The sequence below is a fragment of the Marmota marmota genome, unplaced genomic scaffold (assembly GCF_001458135.2).
Source record: "Marmota marmota marmota unplaced genomic scaffold, marMar, whole genome shotgun sequence".
NCBI classification, from domain to species: Eukaryota; Metazoa; Chordata; class Mammalia; order Rodentia; family Sciuridae; genus Marmota; species Marmota marmota.
Window position 1 is genome coordinate 60,558,585 of NW_026000174.1, and position 15,006 is coordinate 60,573,590.

Consider the following 15,006-nt stretch of genomic DNA (forward strand, 5'->3'; position numbering starts at 1 on the left):
TCTTTTCCTCTTTTCCATATAGGATCACAGTCATCTTCTATATAGCACCATCTCCAGGATGCAAGAGCCAGGGCAGATTGTGGAGACTTACACAGAGGAGGACCCTGAAGGAGCCATGTCTGTTGTCTCTGTGGAGACCTCAGATGATGGGACCACTCGGCGCACAGAGACCACAGTAAGCTGAGATTTGCATAAGGTCTCATTAATAGAAAATAGAAGAAGTCTTTCTGTAGTTTGTATTAGGGGAGAGATTAAGCACTTAATTAGGGTGAAGGAAGGATCACTAATCTGTACTTATGCCAAAAAGAAAGTGATCTCTCTTCACATGGAAAAGTGATATGGGAAAATCTGATGGATTGGGAAGAGAGAGGGCATGTCAAGGTCTGTAGGAGCTTCTCCGAGAAGCAGTAATTGCCAGGGCAGTTTTCTTGCTCAGATGTATAGGATGGGAAGAAAGGTAGATGGTATAGGCATTTCTAGTGTAGTGGCCTAGAGATTAGGGTTTGCTTCTTTTCTTGGAATGGTCTGGAAGTAAGCTTGTATCACTTATTTCCCTCAGTAGTTTTTTTTCCCCCCCATTCCTTAATTGAAGGTCAAGAAAGTAGTGAAGACAGTGACAACACGGACGGTACAGCCAGTCCCTGTGGGACCAGATGGGCTGCCTGTGGATGCCTCATCAGTTTCGAACAACTATATCCAGACTTTGGGTCGTGACTTCCGCAAGAATGGCAATGGTGGACCTGGTCCTTATGTGGGCCAAGCAGGCACTGCTACCCTTCCGAGGAACTTCCACTACCCTCCTGATGGTTATAGCCGCCACTATGAAGATGGCTATCCAGGTGGCAGTGACAACTATGGCAGTTTATCCCGGGTGACTCGCATTGAGGAACGATATAGGCCCAGCATGGAAGGCTACAGGGCACCTAGTAGACAGGATGTCTATGGGCCACAGCCCCAGGTTCGGGTAGGGGGGAGCAGTGTGGATCTGCACCGCTTTCACCCAGAGCCTTACGGGTTAGAAGATGACCAGCGTAGTATGGGCTATGATGACCTGGATTACGGTATGATGTCTGATTATGGCACTGCCCGTCGAACTGGGACACCCTCTGACCCTCGCCGCCGCCTCAGGTAGGCAAGAGTAAAAGGAAAGGGTCTTTCCAAGGTGGGGGAAAGATCTGGTTTTTCTTTCTACTTTTAAGAACCTTTAGGGATCAGACTTTTCCATGGGAATTCTGGGTGAAATGAAAGTAGACCGATTGATGTATAGTAGATACTTTCCCTTGTTGCCTCGAGAATGCTTTAGAGTGGGATTGGCAGACCTTTACAGAGGACCTACTTTAGGCTTTGTGGGTTCCATGTTATCTTTGTTAGATGTTTTTTGTTTTAAAAAACAAGCCTCTAAAAATATAAAAAATATTTAGTTCTTGGGTGGTATGAAGACAGGTTTGGCCTGTGGGCTGCAAATCTTGCTTCAGAATAAATTAGGGACTGTGTTTTCCAGACAAAGAGACATGAAAAGAAGGAAAAATTTAAGGTTTTCTTGATGGTGAGGGTGCTTTGGCAGCTGTTACTGAATTTCTGTGTATGGGTCATGACCTTCTAAAGCCAAATGCCTTGGTGCTTACTTTCCTCATGTATAGGGAGCGTTGGTTAATAGTGAACTGGGTTGGGGACAGGGGTAGAGGCCCCATTATCTAAGCCTGAATCATTTACCTTTCAGGTGTCTTAGCTAATCCAACTCCCATGTGACTCACCTTTTATTCCTGAAGGGGCACCAGACTTCAGCTGGTGCAACCTAGAGCAGGGGTAGATAGCAGCAGTCTGCCCAGGGTGTTGTCTGCTTTTCTGACTTCCTCATTAGTAAAGAGTGATTGGACCTAGGTGGGTGTGGGTGGCTAGGCCATTTTGTGCTATCCCTGTAGCAGTTGACATAGAGAAGGGGCCTGGTTCTTGGGTTTGTTCCAGGATGGCACTGGACTTGGAAACCTGCTTGACGATAAGATCATTATAAGATCATTTGCTGCTTCCTGTTCCGGGCCTAGGAGAGTAATAAGTAATACAAGGTCAAACTTAAACAGTGAGGCAGTTGATTAGTGTAAAAAAGCACTGAACTTGAAAAATCTCAGTTCTGATTGTACCTCTGCCACTAGTTGTGTAGCTTCAAGCAAGTCATTTGATCTTTCTGGACATAGCTTTGTTATTTGTAAATTGAAAGAATCTTGATCCTTTGCCTGTAGAAGAAGGAAATATAAGATTTCTTCAGGTGACTAAAATTTGGTTATGGTAATTTTTTTTATAATTGCTTATCTTAAAATAATAAGAAAATTAAAAGGTGCTTAACACAGAGCCTGAAAACCCCAGAAAAGCACACCATCCATTCAAAAAGAACTACAGTTAACATTTTGGTGCATAGCCTTTGAGTTCTTTTTCCTATATTTGTGAACATGCTGTATTTTTACCCCTAGACTAAAAGGAAATCTTTCTTCATGTACAGGTTAGTAGCCTTCTCTTAAAATTTAGCTAATATAACCAATTTATTTTGTTTCAATGATATTTTTAAATGGCCTTTATTTATTTATTTTTAACTAAATGCTTTGGGCCTTTGAATCACTGTTGAATGGTTGTTGTTGACACCCATGAGGCAGATCTTCAGCTTAAGATAACCTTGAGTGTTTGGTGGCAGTGGGAGTGGTTTTGTGGAGCAAGCAAAGGTCTTATTTGGAGAGTTCCACACAATAGGTTCTCCTCTCTCCTGTGGGAGCCGCAGAATGAGATGAGTGTAGAGATAATGGGTCTCTTCCTGGTGGTTATGAATAAATAATAGTGTGACAGACTCACCCTCTAGTGGTTGCTGGTAGTACTGAAACAGGAAGAATTATCTTCCCACTGACTTCTTTCCTGCAATTGCTGTGTGTTTCATGTGGCTGGGTATCCTAAAAACAGTGTTGGTCAGTAGATTTTGACAAAATTGGAGGTATTTAGAAATTGGAGAATGGGATTCATTTCAAATATATTTCTGAGAGCTAGGTATGATAGCACATGCCTGTAATCCCAGTGACTTGGGAGGCTGAGGCAGAAAGATCAAAAGCTTGAGGCCAGCCTTAACAATTTAGAAAGATCCTGTCTCCCCAAAAAAAGGACTGGGGATGTAGTTCAATGATAAAGTGCTCCCTAGGTTCAATCCCTGGTGATAAAACAAAACCAAACCCATATTTGTTGACTAGCAGGTCTGATGTTGCTATGAACTGTGAGAATTAGTGTTTCAAGACATACACCTTATCAGTACCAAAGACAGGTATTCATATGATGTAGCAAGAAGTTCTTTTCTATTTTTCTCTATCAGCCCCTCCCTCTTTAATAATTTCCAAGATAGGATAAGGAGAACCTTAAATATGAAGTATGTTTAAGGGTCTTATTCTACCAACTGTTCCCTATGTGTAAATGCCTCATTTCCCATTTAGCTAAGGGCTTGTTAGAACTGTTCTCAGGCTTTATTTGATGATTTCTGTGACATTGAGTCATTTAGTTTGGTTAGCTATGCTGTCTGAGGATTTATTTTAATCTCTATCTGGAAATTAATAATTTTCAGGTATCATTCAAATACATGTTCAGTAACTAGATTTGGTTCTTTTTTTTTTTTGTGATTAACTTCTCCAAATATTACTTTCTGAGCCAGCAAACTTGATGAAAAAAGGGTAGCTCTAATTTAATTGAAGGTACCTTTGAAATTATTAAAATCGATTAGCATATTATTAATGCAGAGGAGATATATGATCTGTGTATCAGTGCTGGGGATAATCCTGCCTTAATGTTGGGGGTTTATAGGAGTGTCCAGTAAGCTAGGCTTAACTACTTGATGTATTTCTCTTTTCTGTTGGTTTTTCCAAAAATCTGCAGGAGTTATGAAGACATGATTGGCGAGGAGGTGCCAGCAGATCAGTACTATTGGGCTCCTTTGGCCCAGCATGAGCGGGGAAGTTTAGCAAGCTTGGATAGCCTTCGCAAGGGAGGCCCCCCACCTCCCAATTGGAGACAGCCTGAGCTGCCAGAGGTTATCGCCATGCTGGGATTCCGCTTGGATGCTGTCAAGTCTAATGCAGCTGCATACTTGCAACACTTATGCTACCGCAATGACAAGGTGAAGACTGATGTGCGGAAGCTCAAGGGCATCCCAGTGCTGGTGGGATTATTAGACCACCCCAAAAAGGAAGTGCACCTTGGAGCATGTGGAGCTCTCAAGAATATCTCTTTTGGACGTGACCAAGATAATAAGATTGCCATAAAAAATTGTGATGGTGTTCCTGCCCTTGTGCGATTGCTCCGAAAGGCTCGTGATATGGATCTTACTGAAGTCATTACTGGTAAGTTCTAGGCCCCAGGAAGTGCTAAGTTTGGGTGACTCTTACCCCAGAGAAGTTGAGAGTTAGAGGGGTTTCCAGTCCTTTAACTTTTGATTATAGATTATCTCTAATCAACTACGGTCACAAAGAAGATTGTCTTCCAAACATGGAAGCTCGATGTCAGTTTCCAGTTTTCCCCAATTGTGTAATTTAAGTGTATGCCTGTCTTGACTCACATGCTAGGCCCATCTAGACATTTGAGCTGTGATCCTTGCTTTATTTAGAACAGTGGTTTTTCAGATTCTGAGCTGTGATCTGATAGTGTGAATTGAACACAATTTTGTGGGTCACAATCACCATTCCAAGCAAAAGAAAAGAAAAAAAAAATGCCTAGTGTGGTGATGCATGCCTCTATTTCCAGTGACTCAGGAGGCTGAGGCAGAAGGATTGCAAGTTCAAGACCAACCTGAGCAACTTAGTGAGTCCCTAAGCAGTTTAGTGAGACCTTGTCTTATAATAAAAAGGGCTGGGGATATTACTTAGTAGTTGAGTGCCCCTGGGTTCAATCCCGCATATCAAAAAAATAAAGGAGAATGTATAGACCATTGGTTCTTAGTTGGAGGAAATTCTCCCCTCTCTTCCCTGAAGACATTTGCAATGTTGGAGACATTTTTGCTTGTTTTGACTGCAGTGTGGGTAGAGAGTGCTATTGGCATCCAGTGAGTAAAGGTCAGGAGTGGTAAACATCCAGCAGTAGACAGGACAGCTTCCTACAACTAAGAATTATGTGACCCCAAATGATAGTGGAGTCGAGGTAGAAGAGATCAGTATAGGTGGATCGGTGAGCATTAGTTATAGGCAGTACTATTTTAATGGAACTTTACTTCATGATCTGTATGTTTGTAAAAATATAAAATTTATTTCTTACCACGGGTTAAACACAAAAGCTTGAATATCAATGCAAGATACTTGTTCATTAAGGAAGACCAAGAAGTCGAGCAATAGGGGATTCTCTTGACATTCTTCAAACATGATCTTGGGTGTTGGAGAGCTATCTTATGAATTGTCTCTGTCAGGAACCCTGTGGAATCTCTCATCCCATGACTCAATCAAAATGGAGATTGTGGACCATGCACTGCACGCCTTGACAGATGAAGTGATCATTCCTCATTCTGGTTGGGAGAGGGAACCTAATGAAGATTGTAAGCCACGCCATATTGAGTGGGAGTCGGTGCTCACCAACACAGCTGGCTGCCTTAGGTAATAGTAGGGGCTTTGAGAATATAAAATTGAAATTTTGAGGATTGATATAATTTCTTTAAAAAGAAAAGTTAAGATTTTTTTTTTTTTGTACTAGTGTTTGAACCCTGGGGTGCTCTACCACTTAGCTACATTCCCAGCCTATTTTATTTTGAGACAGAGTCTCACTAAGTTGCTGAGGCTGGTCTCGAGTTTGTGATCCTTGTGCCTCAGTCTCCTGGGTAACTGGAATTACAGATGTGCACCACCTGCTTGGCAAAAGTTAAAATTCTTTCACCTGCTATTCAGCCTCTACTATCTTTTTATTGTATACTGCAACTCCAACTGTTTTACCTTTATTGCTACTCACTTATATTCCACATATACCTGCTGTTGGTTTGTTTGTTTTCCCTTAAACATCTCTTTTATGCCTCTTTGACTCTGTTCATCTAACTTGGTAAACACGTATGCAGAACCTACAATGTGTAGGTAATCATCTAGTTCTGGGCTTTGTGTGTCTGTATCTCTGCCCTTAGTTTTCTATATTTCAAATCAGACACTCTGCTCTGTGGTATATTTGTACTTCCATTCAAGAAGTATCTATTCTATCTTGAATTATTAACCCATACCCCACATGGTGATAAAGGTTCAGAAAGCAGAGACTGTCAATGAACTTTCTCTTAACTGCTATGCCTTGCTTATAATAGATATTCACTACTTCCTATAGTGAGTAAAAAGGGTTTTGAGGAAGCTTTGTTGTGGGATAGTCAATGGGGGGATTTCTGAATTTGAGTCATTTAAAGTATTTTCTGGTTTCCCTTCAGGAATGTAAGCTCAGAGAGAAGTGAAGCTCGTAGGAAGCTTCGGGAATGTGATGGCTTAGTTGATGCCCTTATTTTCATCGTTCAGGCTGAGATTGGGCAGAAGGATTCAGATAGCAAGGTAAATTAATTCCATTCATTGCATCTACAAAGTACTTGTAGTGTAAACCTACCCACTCGTGCTTTCCATTACATAAAATGCCTATCCCAGCACCTTCTTCCTAAAGAAGGAGTGTTCAACTTAGGAATTTTTTTTTTTTTAATTTCCTCACATGTATATGAAAGCTGCCTAGTGGTCTTCTAAGATTATTCATTTTCCAAGTAGGAAAGTCAGTGATCCAGTTTGGGGGTTGGCTAAAGCCACTAAATTCAAGGAGTTTGAGAAGACTGGAATACTGAGAAATGATGGATTGTATTATATTTTGAGGGTTGATATTTTAATACCTAAATCATGGGAAGTTGCTGCAAAATCACCATAGGTATTTACTTCTCATTAAATCCTCATTAAATCTTGTGTCCCTAAGCTTGTGGAAAACTGCGTGTGCCTCCTTCGGAACTTATCCTATCAAGTTCACCGGGAGATCCCACAGGCAGAGCGTTATCAAGAGGCACCTCCCAGTGTTGCCAACAATACTGGGCCACATGCTGCCAGTTGCTTTGGGGCCAAGAAGGGCAAAGGTGAGTCTTAGTTCCTCATTCTTTGCTCTTTAATGTGGGACAGGGAGAGGAAGGAACACTTAGCTTTAGATACAGAATATTTGCAAAGAGTCTGGGAATCTGTCTGGTCAAGACTGTCTTGTTGCTCTGCTGCTGCTTTCCCTGAGCTGTGTGCTTTTATTGTGGTGGTGGTGGAGGTAGTGATGATGGTGGTGGTGGTGGTGGTGGTGGTGGTGGTGGTATTGCTGTGAATGACTGAGGCACCGAGAACTCAACTAATCTGGGGCCTTCTTTCCCATTCCTCCTTTCTGTTTCCTGTGTTTTTCTTTACTTCTCTGTGCTTTCTTGCTTATTTGACCATGCTTTTGTTGACATCTTTCTCCTGCATTTTCTTCCTTTATCTCTCCTCTGCTTTACACCTTGGGTGACGCATTGGAAGATGAATGGTTCTCCAGAGGTGAGTTGAATCTTTTAAGGAGCTTGACAACTTCTAATTTGCATGTTTTGGTTTTAGCTTCCCTAGTATTTCCTTGCCTAACCCTTCCCTGTGGATGCATGTAGGAAAATTGAGTTGAGGAAAGCCATTGAAACAAGTTCAGCTCTTCTGAGCTCGTGGATCGTGGCATGCTGTTTCTGGGCAGCAGTCCTTTTTATCAAAACTCAGGTCAATAGTGACAAGAGTGGTTATCCTTGTTTTATCTATCTGCTACCTGTTTTCTGTCCTTGTTTCTGCATAGCCCCCTGCTGGGACAAGTTGGGCGGGCTTCCCTTCTTTTGCTCCTTTTGATGCATCTCTGATCCAAAGATTCTGACTGAAGAATGAAAAATGTGCCAGGTGAAATTTTCCTTTTTAAAATTCTTTACCCCTATTCTCTCCCTGCCCCATACCCTTTTCCTATTTCTACAGGGAAAAAACCCATAGAGGATCCAGCAAATGATACAGTGGACTTCCCTAAAAGAACAAGTCCTGCTCGAGGTAAGTTATTTTTTTTTCTTCTCAGTCGCCAAAGATCTTATCAACATAGCCCACAGATAGGGTATTTGGTAACCTAATAGTAGACTTTATGCAACATATGTACGGTTCTCTCTTCTCTGACTTGGGGATTTGAAGTGACAGTGAAAATATTGGTAAAATCTATAGTATTGTAGAAGTAATTCACAAAGGCCTGTTTTGTTAAGACAGTGCTTCAGGTTATTCAAGGATAGGATAAAGTTCTGATGGTAGGCTATAGCAGAAACTTAGCTACCCTAAGTGGTCACTACAGTTTTGGAGGCTTAAACTTTATTCTTAGAAGAATCCTGTTTATCATAGTTTGCATCTTTGGACTCATTGTATTGATGACTATAAGGTTTACAGCTCTCCATGGATATAAAAATGACTGGGTTAAATTAGAAATAATTCATTGGAGATGAGAAATCTTGAATCTTGATTGCTATCAATGAACTAAATGAATCTTCTGAGAGCTCACGGTAGAACCAAGGCCAAAGTAAGCTGTGGGGGAGAAGAGTCAAAGAGTAAGGAGAGAAAGGAGTTGAACATGATGAGTTGATATATCTTTTGCTTCTTACCATGACTAATTACTCTTAAGAATCAAATCTTGGTACCCAAAGAGGGGGTAAAGAAAAGAATCAAGTCTCTGAGTTGGCTGTTGACTAGGTAAGGGAATTCAGGGAGAGTAATGGTAAATACATCTATCTAGAGTACTAAGGCTGGATTCCTGCCACCAGAGCCTGGTTTGTAGGTATTGATTAGTATCCTCTGCCTTCTTGCTCTTTCTTGTACAGGCTATGAGCTCTTATTTCAGCCAGAGGTGGTTCGGATATATATCTCACTCCTTAAGGAGAGTAAAACTCCTGCTATCCTAGAAGCCTCTGCTGGAGCCATCCAGAACTTGTGTGCTGGGCGCTGGACGGTGAGTATGTTTTACAAAATGGATTTGGAAATGGGAAGATTTATATAGCTAGTTTGTTATTTATAATCTGTTGTCTTCCATGTGCTGCCTAGTATGGTCGATACATCCGCTCTGCTCTGCGTCAAGAGAAGGCTCTCTCTGCTATAGCTGACCTCCTGACCAATGAACATGAGCGGGTGGTGAAAGCTGCATCTGGAGCATTAAGAAATCTGGCTGTGGATGCACGCAATAAGGAGTTAATCGGTAAGGAGTTGAATGCCGCTGTTGCCTCAGCATCTAGCACAGTGCCTGTAGGTGCTGGTAATGTATTTATTGAAATCATCTAAGGAAAAGATTCTAGCCCTCAATAGTCTATAAATTTTAGGGTGGGTGAGGGGACATGGTCTAATGGTTCTTAGATAAGAAGTGATGACTCTTCACAAATAGAATGTTAATAGCTGTTATTTATTGAGCACATCCATTTTACTAGGCATTATTAAATACTTCTGTGTTTTCATTTAATCCCCATCACTTTATAGAGGTCTGTTTTTTTTAAATAGGATAAGGAAACTGAGGGTATAGAAGTTAAGTAATTTGCTCAGAATTAATATAGCCAGTTAGTGGCAGAGCCTAGGTTGTTGAGTTGTTGAGCTTTTAAATTCATAATGCCTTCATTTCTGTTAAGTTACTACAGTATTGACATTCTATTTCCATTAGAGCATCTGAAAGGACTGGGTAACATATTTGATGTACAATATTCACATTGTTTTAATGCGATTGAAGAATGAGAGAAGGAAGGACAATGAGTTCATGTTATTTCATGTTCTTTGCCCTCTTGATATATAATCCTATAGGATAGTGAATCAAATTCATATGGTCAGTATCTCCACTTGATCTGATCAATATAAAATGTAGTGTAAGGCTCCTTATGGCCTAACTCTGCCTTTTCTCCCTGCTTTTTTTCCTTCTGCTGTTTTAGGTAAACATGCTATTCCTAACTTGGTAAAAAATCTGCCTGGAGGGCAACAGAGCTCCTCTTGGAATTTTTCTGAGGACACTGTGGTCTCTCTTTTGAACACCATCAATGAAGTTATTGCTGAGAACTTAGAGGCTGCCAAAAAGCTTCGAGAGACGCAGGGTATTGAGAAGCTAGTGTTGATCAACAAATCAGGGTAAGCTTACACTTAAAACCACAGCTAGAAGTATGAAAGGGAGGTTGCTAGGAAGGAGCTTTTCTTTTTTTTGCAGTGCTAGGGATTGAACCCTGGGTCTTGTACATGCCAGTCAGACATTCTTTTCACTGAACCACATTCCTAGTCCCCACTCTTGCTTTCTGAGATTATTCCTCTTCCTTACGTGTGAAATGTGAAAAGACATTATTCTTTTTCTGTCTTAATATTGATCCATAAATTGATAATAGACACTTATGTCAGACAGTATTGTATTTTACTCTTTGGGACAGAATATAGGTTTTGGAAAATTTGATTTCACCCTTTTTGGCATTTATATTCTTACGTTGTTACCAGAAAATATATGTCCTAAGCTTCTTTCCTGGTCTTACATCCAAATTTAATATGGTGTTACTTTAAGGAATCGCTCAGAAAAAGAAGTTCGAGCAGCAGCACTTGTATTACAGACAATCTGGGGATATAAGGAACTGAGGAAGCCCCTGGAAAAAGAAGGATGGAAGAAATCAGACTTTCAGGTATAGTAACTCTCAAGACCAAAACATTTTTTTTTTCTTCACACATCACACTAAGTCTATTTTTGACCCAAGTCTCTAATTAGTAGACCTTATTTGCTTTACTTCTCAAGAGCGGTATTTATAGCTCATTTGCTGCTGAAATAGCTCTGGTCTCCCTCAGTGTCATAACGTGGAGTAAGTAAGTGCTGGTGGTGATGAAGGGTGATGATGGCCTTGGCGACTTCTCCAAATCTCCCCTGACCCTTTGAGCAAGTTTACCATTTTCTGAGACTGTTTCCTTCTGATACTCATACTAGAGTATTTGGAACTTTTAAAATTTCCTGTTCAGGAACACAAATAGAAGCCTATTGTTTCACTATGTTGGGTATTTATTCAATCCTTAAGCGTTACCTTTTCTTAAGAGTTGGAAGTAGGAATGTAGAAGATTAAATCTTTTGTGGGATAAAATGTGCCTTAGGGGCTGGGGCCTATGGGTGTGGGGTGGGGTATGGAAAGCTGGGGAGGGAAACCATGTTTAAGGAGAGCCTGTGGAGGAGGTAGGGCGGGGCAGATTGCTTTGTGGGGTGGAGGCAGGCTGGAGAATAAAAAGACATTCTGTTCTATGACTTGGCATTTTGTTTGCCTCCAGGTGAATCTAAACAATGCTTCTAGAAGCCAGAGTAGTCATTCATATGATGATAGCACTCTCCCTCTCATTGACCGGAACCAAAAATCAGGTATAGTACCCATGGGGTAAACTCATCTTCTTTTAGCCACTTCTGTTATTCTTTATGGGCTTATTAACTAAGAAATAGGATATATATTTATTTCTGAATTAGTCTTTTGTGGGAGGGGAATAATGCTTTGCTCCAGAATTGTAATGCACAAGCTGGCAGATCTGAGCTTTAGGAATCAAACGTGCAATTTGCCTGAGTGTGATTTCTTCTATTTTTGCTTGTGAACTTAAAATCACTGGAAAGTGAACCCTAGGTCCTTTGTTTATTTTATTTCCCTTTAAATTTCTATATAATGTCAAGTAATGCATGTTTACTGTTGGAAAGTTATAAAATACAGATGTCCAGAAAAAATAATAGAAAATCAGTTATTTCTACTACCCAGAGAAAATAGCAACTATTATTTTGGGTTATAACTTTTTAAAATCTTTTGCCATGTGAACAAACACGTTCTTCTGAAGAGATGAATTGTATATTTTGTTTTACCCATATTATCTTAATGACTCTTGGCTTTAGCCTCCATGAGTGGTTCTTGAATTGTTCTCTGAAAGTCTGGAGGCTGTTGAACATTTGCTTTGATGGCATAGAAGCAGTGGTGCATATTGTTGGTGGCTTAGGGCAGTGATATCACACTGAATGAGTTGTAGACCCCATTACCACATACTTATATTTTAAAAAAAGAACCATCTGAATGATATAAATTAAAATGTCAGTAATCTTTATGCTCTCAGTATACCCCTTAGGATATTTTGGTTGTGATATTGAAATACCATTTGGCTTTGTAGTAAACCATAGTGCATGACTTTAGTCATATATTGTTGTTAATGGCTTTTCAACTAAAGAATCAAGAGGGAAAAGCTGGTTTAGTGGCACATGCCTGGGATCCCAGGTACTTGGGAGGCTGAGGCAGGAGCATTCCAAGTTTGAGACCAGCCTTGGCAACTTAGATCTTGCCTTAAAAAGATTAAAAAGGGCTGGAATGAAGCTCAGTGTGGAGTAACCCTGGGTTAGAAACCCAGTACTGCGGTGGTGCGAGGGATCAAGAGGGGAAATACAAGATTTCCTATTTGAATATACATAATGTCTTCTATGAAAGTGACCACTGAATGAAGGTTCAAGGTAGAAGAAGAAGGAAAGGCTGAGGGGGAAAGGCCATCTTTACATAAGAATGTACTTAGTGGAGCTATAAAATATAATGGTATGTTTCTACCCTTGAATACACATCTTTTAAATATTCTGTGCTGATGAAATAGTGTATATACAAAGCATTTCTGCTGCAAAGAATGAAATTCAATCCCTGCAAACACAAAAAAAGACATTTGTCTTGAGGCAAAGCAGTTGTACTGTTGTTGGAGTTACTAGTTGGACTAGCTACTTTTTTATGGAACACCGTTTTACTTGAAATAATTGGCCAACAAATTGTAATTAGACATGGATATTTGGCACACATTTCTTTAAAATGGAATGCAGTGACCTTGTCACTTAACTGACAGTATTTGGTGCCTGAACTTTGAAGATTATAACTCTGAAAAACATGTATCGGTCTCTGTGAGCCTGGTAATTTCCCAATACTTTTCTACTAATATCTTTGGTGATATTAAGGAATGTACCTTTCAGTCTGTCTATCCAAAGATAGGATAGATAGATATAGATGTATAAATAGTATTAATATTTGGAACATTTATGAAGGTCTGTGAACTTGTATTTTGCAAGGAACTGGCGCCATGATGCTTTAAAATCATGCATGGGTAATTGATACATTCCAAGTACATGACAGGCCAATAATTTTAGTTTAATAGAATATGAAGGGATTGTTAGTTTGATTTCATATTCCACATTACTTTAAGAAACTACTACTTACTAAATATTCATACACTATCAAGGAAAAATGTTCACAGTTATCTAAAAAGACTATTAAAGTTTTCCTTCCTTTCTTGACTTCTTATCTATGTGAGGCTAGATTTTCTTCAATAAACCTTAACCAGAGTAACTACATAACAGATTGAATGTAGAAAAAGATATGAGAATCCAGTTCCCTTTTATTAAGCCAAACTTTGAAGAGATACACAAAAGTAAAACAATGATTTTTTTTTTTAATTAAAAATATTTGTAGGTGTGTGTAGTAGTGCATTCCTATAATCCCAGCCTCTGGGGAGACTGAAGCAGGAGGTTCCCAATTTCAAGGACAGCTTAAGTAATTTAGAGACACCCTTTTAAAATAAAAAAGGACTAGAGGCAAAGCTCAGTGGCAGAGCATTTGCCTAGCATGTGTTAGTCCCTGGGTATGGTCCCCAGTACTGCGGGCGGGGGTGGGGGGGGGGTAACATGTAGTGACTCATTTTTTCAAATGAAATAGACATTTTAAAAATTCTCAGTACCATAAATATTCATATACATAACCCACACCAATGAAAATTCTTTGGATCCTCATAATGTTTTAGGACTCAGTTTTTTTAAGACTACAAAAGAGAGACCTTAAGACCAAGTAATTTAAAAAACTGCTAGCTTAGATTGAATTGTGTCTTATATTTAAAGTCTGTTGGAAAGGAAGAAGGATAGACCAAGAGAATAATTTATGATATATGTAGATTTTGAAGAGTTGGTTTTTGACCTGGATAACTTTCTGACTCCATGTAGATAAGAAACCTGATCGGGAAGAAATTCAAATGAGCAATATGGGATCAAACACAAAATTACTAGGTAGGTGGTTAATTCCTGCCTAAGGTTGTGGAGTATTTCACTGGGATGAGGAGAGATGTCCAGCTTATAGTGTTTTCTTACACCCTCACCATTTATCATCCTATAAAAACATTGGCTGATTGTTTCTGTTTCCATTTGGAAGGATATGAGGACATTTAGTAAAACTTTATCCATCTACTTTTTCCACATTCCACTTACTCAGAAGTTTTCAGAACATCTTTGTATGGTTCCCTGGTTACTACAGAATCAAGTTTGTATCCCTTGACTTAGTTAGACTCCAGTCTCTGAGGTCGCTGTCTTCTCTCCATGCACTCTCTTCCAACCTACCTGGTCTACTTTACTGCTCTATCTTTTCATTCTTTTTTTTCCTCCATATTTTGCTGATGTCATACCTAATTCAGGATTGCCCTTCCCATTTGCTTTTCTAAATTCTCTTCATCCTCAAAGACTTAACTTAAGCTCTGTTCTCTTGTCTGTCAGGTCTTTTCTTTTACAGTATACGCCACTCTTTTTCCTCTTAATCTCAGTACTCTTGTCTAGACAGATTTCTTTAGTTTAGCCTTATTATCATTTGTCATACTCTGGGTATTTCATATATATATATTAACTTCCCCATTATATTCAAGTTCCTTTTAAGTCTAGGACCATCAGAGTTTAACGTGTTTCAGAATCATTTGGCACAGGACATTTCCTAATAGGGCTGCCTAATTCACACTTTCCTGTTTGATATATATTGCATATCTAGAGGGGAATATCATGTTTCTGTGTACTTTTTTCACTAGATAACAACTATTCCACACTGAATGAGAGAGGGGACCACAACAGAACACTGGATCGATCTGGGGATCTGGGAGATATGGAGCCATTGAAGGGAACACCCTTGATGGTAAATCCTCTGTTTACTGTTGTCTGTCTAAGGCTAATTCTGTTTTGAAGCTT

General features: G+C 39.7%; 1 protein-coding gene across 22 annotated transcripts in view; it reads left to right on the top strand.

Annotated features, from left to right (window-relative positions):
• Ctnnd1 (catenin delta 1) overlaps nucleotides 1-15,006 on the top strand; it is a 60,625-nt gene that overhangs the window by 33,028 nt on the left and 12,591 nt on the right. For 14 of the 22 annotated variants that reach the window (XR_007342437.1, XM_048788880.1, XM_048788869.1 and 11 more), the window contains 15 exons: nucleotides 23-175; nucleotides 593-1,128; nucleotides 3,898-4,361; nucleotides 5,417-5,600; nucleotides 6,404-6,521; nucleotides 6,925-7,078; nucleotides 7,497-7,514; nucleotides 7,965-8,033; nucleotides 8,843-8,970; nucleotides 9,063-9,213; nucleotides 9,929-10,121; nucleotides 10,540-10,654; nucleotides 11,283-11,370; nucleotides 14,005-14,067; nucleotides 14,850-14,953. Coding sequence is in view for 21 of the 22 variants with exons in the window: in XM_048788880.1 (XP_048644837.1) it covers nucleotides 23-175; nucleotides 593-1,128; nucleotides 3,898-4,361; nucleotides 5,417-5,600; nucleotides 6,404-6,521; nucleotides 6,925-7,078; nucleotides 7,497-7,514; nucleotides 7,965-8,033; nucleotides 8,843-8,970; nucleotides 9,063-9,213; nucleotides 9,929-10,121; nucleotides 10,540-10,654; nucleotides 11,283-11,370; nucleotides 14,005-14,067; nucleotides 14,850-14,953 (2,538 nt within the window). In the remaining variant the exon portion in view is untranslated. The remainder of the gene's footprint in view (nucleotides 1-22; nucleotides 176-592; nucleotides 1,129-3,897; nucleotides 4,362-5,416; nucleotides 5,601-6,403; nucleotides 6,522-6,924; nucleotides 7,079-7,496; nucleotides 7,515-7,964; nucleotides 8,034-8,842; nucleotides 8,971-9,062; nucleotides 9,214-9,928; nucleotides 10,122-10,539; nucleotides 10,655-11,282; nucleotides 11,371-14,004; nucleotides 14,068-14,849; nucleotides 14,954-15,006) is intronic. The other 8 variants (XM_048788876.1, XM_048788884.1, XM_048788882.1 and 5 more) reach the window with 3 other exon arrangements.